At 40.9% G+C, this 13,551-nt stretch overlaps 1 protein-coding gene across 11 annotated transcripts in view; it reads right to left on the minus strand.

Annotated features, from left to right (window-relative positions):
* The window catches only part of ZFAND6 (zinc finger AN1-type containing 6), a 64,282-nt gene that overhangs the window by 13,491 nt on the left and 37,240 nt on the right, over window positions 1–13,551 (minus strand). For 4 of the 11 annotated variants that reach the window (XM_072737484.1, XM_072737483.1, XM_026000117.2 and 1 more), the window contains 2 exons: window positions 1,592–1,762; window positions 303–411 (listed from right to left, as the gene is read on the minus strand). In XM_072737484.1, the coding sequence (XP_072593585.1) occupies window positions 303–411; window positions 1,592–1,745 (263 nt within the window). In that variant the 5' untranslated portion in view covers window positions 1,746–1,762. Of the gene's footprint in view, window positions 1–302; window positions 412–1,591; window positions 1,763–3,295; window positions 3,378–5,853; window positions 8,392–13,551 lie in introns of those variants that run through there. The other 7 variants (XM_072737488.1, XM_026000162.2, XM_072737487.1 and 4 more) reach the window with 5 other exon arrangements.

A 13,551-nucleotide genomic window follows, 5' to 3' on the forward strand; every position in this document is an offset into this window, starting at 1 on the left:
AGAACCCAGTGTCTGAATTCAGAAGGACTTCAGGGCTGGGACATGTTACCGGGAGAAATAAAGGAAAGGCTGTCTCAAAAGAAATGGGAACTTAAAGACACCTTCCCAACTGCTTAAAAATGCAAACACAACAAGAAGCCTCTTCTAACAGGTCAGTTGGTCAGTAATGAGATAGACATAGCTTTGGGCAGGTTAACCCTAAAGGGACTGGACCCAGTTTTCCTCACAGCCCTGATCAAATAGAGAACATGTGCTTTATTCTTCACTAGCTTCACAAGCAGCACTCAGAGCCCACATCTTACCTTGGCTGCACAGATGCAGACATGGAGTCTAGTGGTAACTGAGCATCCGCGACACTGCCGTCTGTGCACTGGACGGGTAAAGATTCAGACAGAGTACTGACAGAAGCTGCTGCAACAGAAGCACATTTCGCATTAGGGACATTGTGCTCTGGGAATCCCAACACCTGATCTAAACAGAGAATACCTATCTGTGCAACAGAGTGGGCCAATCCTGTTTTACTAACATCTATCATATGCTGGTTCATTACTTTTAGTAAGGATTTTCAGTAATTTCCCAATGGAAAAAAGATCATTTAAACCAAGAAAGAAACCATATACAAACTGTATATATTAATGAACTGAACTCCTCTTTCTCAGGACTGTGTGTCACACACACACATCTTGCAAGTCAAGTCCTAGTACACAAATGAGGTATTTAAAAGATGTAGTAGTTAAGGCAAACCTAAGTTCGGAATTGAAATCTGTGCTAGCAATTTTAGCTATATTCCTTGTGAATATTCCTTGCCTTATGAAGATAAGGCAAAATATGTAGATGATTTAATTTTAAAAAACAATTTATATTCACTTGATCTTAGCTTTGAGAAAATTTGGAGAAATTTTGATTAAATGGCTCTAGCTTTTGGCTTGAACACAAAGCAATGATGAGAAAGACCCCATGCAGAATCTTACACAAACTAGGTAACAGCCTTCATTGACCGCTACACCTCTGCAAAGCTCACACTCAGAATCCTTCTGATTGTTCCGATACAACCAGTGGCTGACCTAAGAAACCCACCTCTGCAACCCCAGAATCCTCAGACACACAGTATGCACCCAGAATTAAGGTGAGCAGGCGATGAACACCCCTTACTCCCAGTCACACTGCTACACCTCTCCCCGCTTACAGCATATGGCTTTCTCTGAAGTCAGCTGTGGCCACCTGTAACCTACTCTTTCCTTCTACAGCTATCTTGACTTTGAAGTCATCAATAAAATAACCAAGGTCTTCATAACCCACCCTCACTTACACCTGACTTTACCCAGACACCTACATATACTCAGAGTATGCCTGTACTTTCATAAAATAACAGTTCTATAGCACAGCAAATAAGGCTGTGGAATGGACTTGGACTGGTTATTTTCAATGGGTAAGGACACCATTGATAATGATGATGTGGGAGGAGGAACTTTCTGATATGAATGCAGTAATATGTGCACAACGTGAGAGCATAAAAACGTATCCAGGGCATTAATGCTATCTGAATCTAACTAAATGATGAATACTGCTGGGTTTTGACAGAATTACTTACCAGGTGGGCTTATTCTACCATTACTACTATTCTGTCTTTGAAGATGTTCTTTATAGCATACTGAACACATGCCATTTGTACGAGGGTTTCCATAAAATCCGCAGCCAGTGGAACAAAGCATAGGCACTTGGCTGTGATTAGTTTCTTGAGCCATGTTCCTCTGTTGCACACCTGAAATTTACACAGAATTAGTAAAGAACTCAGACACACAGCAGTCACGCATTATCCAAATTTGCTTTATATAATTTTTAAAAACCCACATACACTTCTGCTCTATCTAAAATCACTCATTCTATACACCTGTCTTAAAACCTAGGGCTAAGATAGAAAAACTAAAAACCAAAAGATACAAAAGCTTGTATTTCTCACCTTCTCTACACAAGGTTTGTACTGGCTTAGAAAATGTAAACGACTCTAGGGAGAGGTCTGTTCTGAAGACTCCATACCACCAGAGCCTTAAGGAAAATTCCTTGAGGCTAGTTCAGTTTGGACTCCTAATAATAATACATTATACATTTTATTATATGTTATACTATTAATTTCTAAGTACTGACACTTATGCTCAAAGTTCATATTTTACTTGTATAATATTTTTCTGTTTAAAAAGCATTTTACAGAATACCAATGCTGGTAAAGATAAGAAGAAATGGGCAGAATGCAAGGGAAATGAGGAACTGGCTCAATCCTTCTGGCAAAAAATTTAGCAATTCACCTTAAGAGCCTTACAAAACTGCCCTCAGAACCAGTCACTCTCCCACAGGTCTCCAACGGAATAACTAGAGTACAATCAGAAAAAAAGACCAAAACACCTAACAGATGTGCTCCACAGCACTATTTATAATGTTGGTAAATTTAAAATAAATGCTCAACATGAGGAGAATGGATTTGTTTCAAGTTATAGATTATTAAAACATTTTAGAAGACTTTTTTGGTAGAAGAGAATGCTGGTAACAAAAGACACAACATGAAATGTATATATGATGTGTTGTCAATTAGGGCAAAAAGAGAATCTACAACCATCGCGAAGGACAGGAAAGAATGTGGCTGAGGACAGCAAAGCTAGTAATGCTGAATTATCCTTTTTTTGAACTTCTGAAATCCTTTTAAATGAAGGTACAATGTGCCTGATTGGGAATGAAATATTTACTGAAGTGCTTAAGATGAAAGAACTGCTGTGACACAGGACCTGTCTGGTCATCAATCACAACAGATGGAAGAACCCCATGTGCTGTTTCTCCCATAGAGCGAGTGATCCTTTGGCATGAATAACATGACAGAAGGTAATATCAGACTATTTAAAACAACAACAACAAACAAACCCCAAACCCTCCCAAATGAAATGAAGGTTACTCCAAAATGGGTGTATGTGTATTTAAAGACAAGTCTATAAAGGATCCTGAGGGGTAAGAATCACCAGAGGAGGACAAAGGTTTTGCCACTAAAGTTGCCCTGAATCAAATCAACAATGAAGGAAAGCATTCAATGTTTATCATGGACAGATTTTTTCTTTACCTGAATTATTTGAAGAGACTGTTGGGTGAGGGGTATAATTAACACAAATTTCAGAACCAATAGCTGTAATGCATTTGACAGGATTACAAAACAAAGCAGCAAATTTTGCATTTGCCTTTACAAAGAACCGCCCTAAAACCAATGAGAATATTTAAACCTTTAGCCTGGGAATAATTTGGGATTTGGACAAACCTCTTTCTTACTCCATCATGGCAAATTGCTTCAGAATCCAATCTTGGCTGCTCTGCTCCCTATATGGACTACTTTGGTAGTTCTATATAAATATACATGTAAATGAAACAAACAAACAAAACACCAAAAACAAAGATGGGATAGAAAAACTAATAAACATTCTGTGGGGATTTGTAGCCTCTGTTCTGGGGGTAAAATGTGTATGAGTGCTGTTGGGTTATCAGGGTAACTGCTCAGGGTCATGCATGTAGCTTACAACTTGTTGGGAGTCAATCCAGGCAGACTGGCTCAAAGTTCTTGCTCTCAATCAGTGGTTCTCAAAGTGTGCTTCTGTGAACCCCTAGGGAGGTCAGAACTGTTTCCATTACCAGCTGTCTGTCCCTTTCCACTGTGTTGCCATGTGCACTAGTGGTGCACAAGCAATGATGGGTCGATGACAGGAACCCTATTAAGGAGCCAATTCAGGAAAATGCCCCAATACTAGCTATATCCCCCCTCGCCACATTTTCACAGCAACAGACTAACTTTATTAAATCTTGAGCCTGAACATACGTCTTGTAAATATTTTGGGTGACAAACTGGAAAGTATACAGACTGTTCCTGCTGCATACAGAAGTGTGAAGACAGAGGGAAGGAGAGATACTGGCCCAAATGCTCAAGCTGCCCAAGGCACCTTTTTCATGGAAGACGTTTTTTATTTCAAGAACTGGCTCTGTTTATTTAAACCTGAGTATAGAGCAGACATTTTCTCATAAATGAACAAAGTGAGCCTGTCACTTCAAGAAAAATAACAGTATTCATTGCCAAGGACCACATTAAAAAAAAAAAAAGAAAAAAAAAAGCTTGACAAGTATCTCTTATTTTTAGAGTTTCTGATAAGATCAGTAGTGATATTAATGACATGTGAGTAGTTGGTATGGTATTAACATCTGGAGGATCTGGGTAAGTCAGAGAAGCAGTATTTTCCAGTGATCATGTATGATGGCACAAAATGATTCATGAACAAAAGATCCATTCAAATTGGAAGACCAAGGAATTTTAAAGTAAGGGGACAGAAAATTTTTACATATAGTTTGAGATGCTAGACTGCAATTAACCCTTTAAAGAAACTACAAATTGCCAAATTTTGGTATAATATCAAAGAAAGGCAACCTCTGTTATCTGAAAAGGTTATTAAAAACATCCTTTCTTTTTCAATGACGCATCTGTATGATACCAGTTTTTCTTTATAACACTGTAACAGATAAAATGCAGAGCCAACTATGAGAATCTTACTATTTGCACAAATGCCCTAACAATGGCACTTTTCTCACTAAACTTTTTTGGTGGTGATGGTGGGGACGAGGGAAGGGATGGTTACTTCTGACAAAAAAAATATTTTTTTTCTTTAAAGATTTTACTTATTTATCCATGAGAGACAGAGAGAGAGAGACAGAGAGAGGCAGAGACACAGGCAGAGATCCATGCAGGGAGTCCGACTGTGGGACTGGATCCCAGGACTCCAGGATCACGCTCTGGGCTGAAGGCAGACGCTTACCACCAAACCGCCCAGGCATCCTTGACAAAATATTTTTTAACATTATTATTTTGTAATTTTTTTCAGCCTTATTTTGTAAGAAGATAAGTATCGCTAAATATGACACACATAAACCAAAGTTCTTGAGGGTACTCGGTAATTTTAGAGAATATGAAAGTCTTGAAATGAAAAACTTTGAGAATCCACTGCTGTAAACTATGCATCCCCAGTGTAGACAGTATCAACTTAAGGACACAAAACCCAACTCTTTGGGGGAAGGAAGCACTTAAGAAACCTTACTCTGTATGTATATATGGAATACATAAATAGAGATATAGTATATCTGTGGATTAAAATTTTATGGAGGTGGGAAGCTAAGTTGGAAAAAACTTTAAAAAGGCTTTTTGTCAGGGAGGAAAAAAAAAAGATCGAAAAACATTGTTCTAAACCAAAATTATCCTGTGTTGCCTATTAATGACATTATAATGGTATTTATAAGGTGGGAATTAAAAGACTTTCTCCAGGGGATCCCTGGGTGGCTCAATGGTTTAGTGCCTGCCTTTGGCCCAGGGTGCGATCCTGGGGTTTCCGGATCGAGTCCCGCATTGGGCTCCCGGCATGGAGCCTGCATCTCCCTCTGCCTGTGTCTCTCTGCCTCTCTCTCTATCATGAATAAATAAAATCTTTAAAAAGACTTTCTCCAGTGGCACAGATAAACTTTTCAGCATCTGGCCGGCAATCATAAGCACCCAGAGAAGAGAAATATTCTATTTCTTTGAAAACTTAATAGTCACAGATTAGAATACGACCACCAAGCTTTCATTCATATTACCTGCTTCTGAATAAATTTTAAAAACATGTAGCACTAGAGATTTCCCCAAGCCAAACTGCCCTGCACAGCAGCAATTTAACAATGATTTTCATAAGTTGAGCTTTCTTATTAAAAAAACTATCATCTTGGCAGGTAAAAAGCACAAAGGATTTTGTAGGCTATTTAAAAAGAAAAAAAGACATTTATTCATCTTTAGGCTACAAAATATACCTTTCCATGAAGACTCACAAAGAGAACCACCACCATAAGAGGGTAGTTTAGTTTATCCCAATGTGCAGTGGCAAAGATGGCGCAGTTGTGGAGAAACTGGAAATCTTGCCTTCCTCTGTTGCACCTTCTTGGCAGGGAAGGACTCTGCAGGCCACCAGACTGGCATTCAGGAGGGAGGGAGGCAGGGAAGGACTCTGCAGGCCATCAGACTGGCACTCAGGAGGGAAGAGTGTAAGGGAATGAGAATGCAGAACAATCCCTTAGCTACCATTTTGAGGGATTATAAAGCAGCAAAGTCAAGGAGGTAAAGAACGGGATTATCAGACATAAACAGAAAAGTTCACTAGCATGGTATAATTTAAAAACAAATGTCTATGCATTGCAGAAAATTCAGAAAATGTGGTTTCTGACTCTTACTATTTGTAATCAAAACCACAGCCAAGTCTGCTCTCTTCCCTGAAATGGTACTGAGCAGGTACCAGAACTGACTGTGGGCCAAGAACCATGTCTTCTGTTTTATTTAGCTCTAGAACCCTGTGCTGTTTTAAAAATTAGGAACTGATATTCAAAGAGATTTAAGAACTTGCCCAAGGCCACATATCTAGGAAGCAGCTGTCTTTGGTCAGTGTCTTTTCCTTTATCTCCTAAAACACAAGAGAATGACTTTCAAAGTCCAACCTGCTCCTACTAAACCTGTGATTTTGTGAGCAATCAACGAATTCTTATGCTTTTCATTGAAAGATAATTTAAATTTTCACTCATTTATTTGACTTAAGATATTATGAGCTTCAATAAGGTTAACCAAGCTCTGAAGAAAATTTGTTTTTCAAATCTTTTTACCTAAGAAATTTAATGCCTAATGGCATTAAAAAACTCAAGATCAAATTTTAAGACTGCAAAGAAAATTCATTACCAATTATAAAATTCTGATAAAAGAACAGCAATGAGTGGATGTAACACAGACCTCATTATTAACTGCAAATACATGTCAAATAAACTTCCTTTCCTGTTTTGTGCCTTAGAGTTTGAGTCACCAGGTTCCGATCATTTTGAAATCCCATGCTCCTTTCTTTTCCGTTCCAAATTCTGATGCTCATCACTTCACTGCTGAGTTAACAGATTTTTCTGTTTTACTCCCCCTCCTCCCAACCCATTTATTGACATTCTCCTAAAACACCCAGTTCCCATCACATTACTTCTGTTTTAGTTACTGTAGAGCTGCTCCAGGAAGGAGCACTAGACCTAGCACGTATGTTGTAGATCATTTACTCCAACCAGCCCCTAGAAAGGAGGCTGCATGAGAAGAGGATGGGTGTGGGGTCAGGCTGGCATCGGTTTGATGCTCTGCTCCACCGTGTTTGTCACCTGTCATAGCCTGGACATGTTACCAAACTTCTCCAAGTGTCAACTCCCCAGGAGGTCGCATCCAGCATGTCTCACCAGACTACAGATAATGCTGACAGGAAGACAGGAAGCACAGACAGTGCCTGGCTCTTCCTCTGCGTCTCCTGGAAGCACAGTCAGCCCCCATCTGCTGGACACAAGCTCCAGCTCTATCACACTGCTCCTCTCTTGGTGGATGAGGTCTGCTTCTGTACTCTGCCTACAACAATCTTGATCTCAGGAATCAGTTCAAACATTTTTCTTTTGGGTCCACTTTTGCCCACCACAATCCTCCTCTGCTCTTTCTCCCCAAAGCAGCACTCATCCCCCCTCTGTGGCACTTTGGCTGGCCATCACTCAGGTGCTTTCAGCAGATAATTTCCCAACTAAACTCCTAAGTGTCTTCTTCAAACCCCCTTCATGTCTAGAATGAATCCCACAGAATATTTTCTTGAATAAAGACATTTCATTATTGTTAGAAGTATTCACGTCAGGCAAAAATGGTTGTTTTTCCAAGGAAAAGGGGAGAAAACATGAATCAAATGCTTTCACACCTAGTTGTCATAATTTATATAATGAAGCTGTCCTTCAGCAAGAACAACCATCAGTCCCCAGTCAGCTGTAAAACACACAGATATTTCTTTTCATTGTTTTTCTCCCTCCTCCGGAAAAAAACAGGTTGGAAATATAATTTGTAAAGGTGCATTCTTCCAGTTTTCCCCTACCCTCCTGCTTTTTAAATCACTGGATATCACTGGGAACTAATTATCTTTGGAATTACATCAAATGGAGATCTCAGAAGAGAATCCTGGCATAGTTGGGATGACTATTTCCTGAGGCATACAGTAATTCCCCATAGCATTATGAGCATGTGGATCTATCAGCTATCACATGGGCAATATACCTATGTTCTGGGGGTCAAGAACCTTTGCAGAGATGACCAAAAAAACTGGGAAAATTCATAAAGCAAATAGATCAGAAAGTATGACTTGATATAAACTACCTGGGATGAAAGCTACTCACTCTGATAAAAGTATAAAAGTATAGGGACTCTGGATTGGGGTTCCTACTGCACGGAGGATGCTCTGTAGTCGTGTCTGTGTACAGCAGTTCCCCACGCCCTAGGTCAGGCTGTCTTTCCTGCTGTTGCTTGGGCTGAAAAACACAAAGGTGCCGTCTGGCTCATGTGAGGGTAGCATCACTGGAGGAACTCTATATTCATTCTTTCCCAGCAAATAATTAACTCTTTGTTTCCAACAAAGTAGCTTATAAGGCATTCATTGTTTACATTCTGCCCAACAATGTTTAATCAAGGGTTGTCAAACTTTTCTGTACGTGACCAGACAGTAAATATTTTAGGCTTCATAAGCCATACTGTTGCTTTTACAACCGTTCAACTCTGCTGTGTCCTGTAAAAGCAGCTAAGGACAGTTCTAAACCAACGAGCATGGCTGTATTTCAAAAATACTATGTTTATGGCCACAAAATTTGAATTTCAACAGCATTTTCACATCACAAAATGTTACTCTTTTAATTTTTTCCCTAACCACTTAAAAACATGAAAACCATTCTTAGCTGAACAAAAATAGGTGACAAGCCCAAAGTTTGTAAACTCTCCATTCTCTATTAAATGAGCAGGTGACTTTATTTAAGATTGTATTCATTTATTTGAGGTTCCTAATGCAGGGGTTGATCCCAGGACCCTGAGATCATGACCTGAGCCAAAGGCAGGTGCTTCACCAATTGGGCACCCAGGTGCCCCAAGCAGGTGACTTTAGTGTAAGCATTGCCACAGATGAGGCAGGGAGGCCAGGTAGACATGGGGCTCCAGCAGAGGCACTCAACTGTGGGATTCTCTAATCCAAACGGAACATAAACGTTAAGTATCATTTGCTCTTGCTAAAGTCGCATCTCTTAATTTAGTATATGTTTACCACCCAGGAAGGGAAAGGACAAGAAAAGGCAATCTCTCATCCACACCTGTATCCTCAGGTTTATACAGAAGTGCAGTGACAATGTGAAAAGTGGCAGAAATATTCTTGGTACAAACCCACCTCTGCATTGCATGCCATCTTCTCCTTAACAAGGCTAAAGTATCTGAATAATTACAAAATCACCCAGTAGCTGCACCTGGAAGATACCTGTACTCCTGAAATAGGTAGTCCTGGTCTGCCTAGCATGTTCTTTCCTTCAGGTAACAGAACCTCTTCCCTGTGGCAAGAGCATTCCATTTGTATGCGGTAGGCCTAGCCACCCCTCCCTGGGCCCGGACCATCTCACAGGTGGGCAGTGTCTCAAGCTGGGCCAGTCAGTCCTCCCTGGATTTTACTGGTCCTGCTGGGGAAGAGGCCAACGACAGACACCTAGGTGTAGCTGGGGCCCTCTTTGCCACAACTGACAGTCTCCACATGACAATTAAAAATAGGGTAAGCAAAGCCAAAATGGGTAGAGAGGTAGAGAGGGAGGAGAGCGCCAAGATCCAACAGGGTCTGAACTCCAGCATCCACCTTGCTGAGGGCATCTCTAACTCTCTGATTTCCCAGTTATGGGAGACAAATCCTGCTTCTGCTTTAGTTCCATTTGGGCTGCTTTCACTTGCAATTAATTCAAGTCCTTAGGGAAGTACAAAATATTGCCCTACAAAACTCTTCCAACTTAAGGGAATAATCAATGATATCAAAATGAAGGTAGTACTCCATTAGTCCAAGTGAGATATTCTGGATAGAGAAAGAAAGAAAAGAAAGGAAAGAAAGAAATCAACACAATTCCCACTACTTATCGTTCTTTTCACCCAGAAAAACATACTAGGAGGGGCGAGGGCTGAGGGATGACAGGAAGGAGGGCATGTGATGGAATGAGCACTGGCTGTTGTACAGAACTGATGAATCATTGAACTCTACGTCTGAAACTCATGATACAGTATATGTTAATTAATTGGATTTAAAGAAAATTAAAGAAAAAAAACGTAAAGAAAAAAACGTAAGCGTAAAGCTTAAATGCTTGTGAACTGAACACTGTAACTGGTGCCCCCATAAGAACTGAACATCACCAGTAAGCTTCAAAAGCTTCCTCACACCTCTCCCAGGTATACCCTTTCTCTAAAGTCACTGTGTGGTTCAAAATCCCTAGAGTAGCTTCTGCTCTTCAATTTTTATAAATGGAAATATAGTGTATACACACGGTGTCTGGCTGCTCTTACACTGTTTCTGAGATTCAATGTTGCTAACGTGTCTAACTGTAGTGCATTCATTCTTACTGCTATCTAGAGTATTTGACTGTACAAATAAACCGTGATTCATTCTAATGTTGACAGGGGTTGGGGACTTTTCAGTTTAGGAATATGACAAATACTGTGGTTTTGAACATGTGTCTTTTGATTAACACACACATTTCTCCTGAGTGTGTGTGTGTGTGTGTGTGTATAAATATATAGGAGTGGAAATGCTGGTCACAGGACATACACATATCCCCTGCCTTTCCAAGGTTTGTGTCCTGTTGCTCCAATTTAAGAAAGATCTACATTTAGTACCTATTTTGAGAAATTCGAAGATTATTTTAGCTTTTATGAGAAGAGACACCAAGCAGAAACAGCGTTCACTACAAGTTTACAGACAGTGCGCACCCCCCAGCCACGCTCAGCACCTCAGCATCCAGCCCACCACAGCTTGTAACTGCATCTGTGAGCATCTGGGCTTCATCTTGGTTTATGGTGTATGCGTGTTAGCAATGTATCCTGACATATTTTTGGGTCTGGGAACACTCAAAAGTCTTCCATATAAATTAATGATAAAGGCTTCCTCACTGTAGCCTATTCATCTTCCAGAAGGTTTCACAGGCATGCTCTACTGCATGTATGTTCATCCTTGGCAGGTGCTACCAGTTTCCCAAAGTGAAACAATTCGTACAATTCTACTGGTAATGAAAGAATATCTCCTGGTAACAAAAGAGCATTCCAGTTACTCCCCATTTTACCAGTATGTGGCACACTGTGCTGCACAGGGCTGAGTAGTGGCCCCAGACCTGTCTATGTCCTATCCCCTGGAACCTGTGAACATTACCTTCTAAGAGGGGGAGCTTGCCCTGGATTTCCTTGGTGGGCCTGAACTGTAAGAGGCGGAAGGAGTTCTGAGACACATACAGAAGGGGGTGCAGAGACAGAGGTAGAGCCTGGCGTGATGTGGCCAGGAGCCAGGGGATGCCTGCAGCCAGAATCTGGAAACAAAGAAAGCATTCTCTCCAGAAGCTTCTCCGCAGGGAGCATGGCACTGCCAACACCTGATCTTGAACCATGGGCCTTCAGAACTGTGGGAGAAGAAACCTTTGCTGTTTCTAAGCCTCCGGTTTGAGGTAAACTGTCACAGCAGACCTGAGAACCAATGCGTCTGTCTTTCTATTTTAAGTGTTCTCATGGGTGTAGTGATGTCTCAGCTGTCTCAGGCTTCCTACTATTGCGAAGACTAAGGCAGCTGAACACACCTCCATGTGCTTACTGGCCAGTTGGGGGTCCTCTAGTGTCAAGTGCCTGTTTAAGGTTTTCGTGCATCCTGAACCTGTTGGATTGATAGATTAACAATACTGATAAACTTTTCTCGTATGTTGATAGCCAGTGATTTACTAAGTCTGTGCTTTACTCCACGGTCATAAACATGTTCTCTCCTCCATTTTAGAACCTCACCTTTCACACTACAGTCTGCAATCCATCCAGGGTTGGTTTTTTTTTTTTGTTTTTTTTTTAAAATAAGGTATGGGTAGAGATTCAGATTCATGTGTTTCTGCACATGGCTACCTAATTACTCTAAAGCCATTATTAAAGAGACTGCCCTTCCCAGCGGCACTACAACCTCATCTCTGTCCACGCACTGGGCACCATGTACATGCAAAGCCTCTCACACTCACTCTAGCAGTCCACTTGACTGTCTATCCTGTTCTGAACTACTATAGATTTTGGATATCTGGTATTAGTTCAGGCTCAAACATCTACTATCAGTTTTATTCTTCCTCAAGATTGTGCTGCTTCTTTATGGCTCTTTGCATTTCTATACAAATTTTAGAGTTGGTTTGTCAATTTCTATTAAAAAAAAAAAATACCCAACAGGATTATGTTCAATCTTCAGATGTACAAACACAGCATAAGCCTCAATTTACTTAGGTCTCCTTTAAATGTCCAACGTGTTACAGTGTTCATGAAGAGGACTTGTATTACCTTGTTAGACGTTCCTAGGTATGGGATTTGTTAACACTGACTCTAAAATGGTATATTCTAAAAACCTCATTTTCTACTTGTTTGCCAGCCAGTTCCCAAGTGGCCCCAGGGATCCTCAGGCCACTGGTATTCAGGCCCCCCTTAGCCCTCTCCCACACTGTATCAGTGTTGATCCAGAATACCATGTAAGCAATGCTGTACCTCTTCTGACCTAGCCATGAAAGATGCTGTGGCTACTGCCTTGCTCTCTCTCTCCCTCTTGATCATCCATTGGGAAGGCCTCTGGCCAAGAGTTATGTGAGTGAACTCAGGAGCCCATCCTTCAGCCCTGTTCAGTTTCCAGAGGACTGCAACCTCACGGGAGACCCTGAGGCAGAACCACGCAGCTCAACTACCTCCATATTCCTGACAGAAATTATGTGAGATCATCAATTGTTTAAGTTTTGAGGTACTCTGTTATACAGCAATTGATAACATTAGTTGCTAGTACAGAAATCCCCTTGCTTCTGTTCTTGTCCTCCTATAGTCTATTTTCAATACCAGCCGTGATCATGTTAAGATCCAGAGCACATCACACCACTAGCTTGCTCAAAATCCTCCAAAGGCTTTCCGGTTACCAAGAGTAAAAGTCAAATTCCTTACCATGACAGAGGCTCCTCATCATTGGCTCCCCGACTCCCTGACAATACATACCTCCAGGCAAGCCAGGTCTGCCTTCGTCTTGAGGACTTTGTACTTCTACCGTCCACCCCCCAGACATCCTCATGAGCAGGTTCCCTCACCTCCCTCAGGCCTTTAATCGCATGTCACCCTTTGGGGGAGAATGTCCCGTTACCACTCTATTTAAAATTACCCCCAGCATCATTAGCCTTTCCAGCTTTATTATTCTTCAATGTCCTTAATTTCAATCTTAATTTACTATTAAGTCACATTTATTTTGTCTGTCTTTCCCCTACTAAAATGCTATCTCAGTAACAGCAGGGAATTTGTCCATTTTGTTCAGTGCTGCTTAAAATAATGCTTGGCACATGGTAGGCATTCAGTATTTGCAGAATGCATGCACAAACGAAGTAGCCCTGCCACTTTGCCAGCACACAACCTGGAGTGCTCAA

This window comes from Vulpes vulpes, chromosome 14 (assembly GCF_048418805.1).
Source record: "Vulpes vulpes isolate BD-2025 chromosome 14, VulVul3, whole genome shotgun sequence".
In the NCBI taxonomy this organism is placed as follows: Eukaryota; Metazoa; Chordata; class Mammalia; order Carnivora; family Canidae; genus Vulpes; species Vulpes vulpes.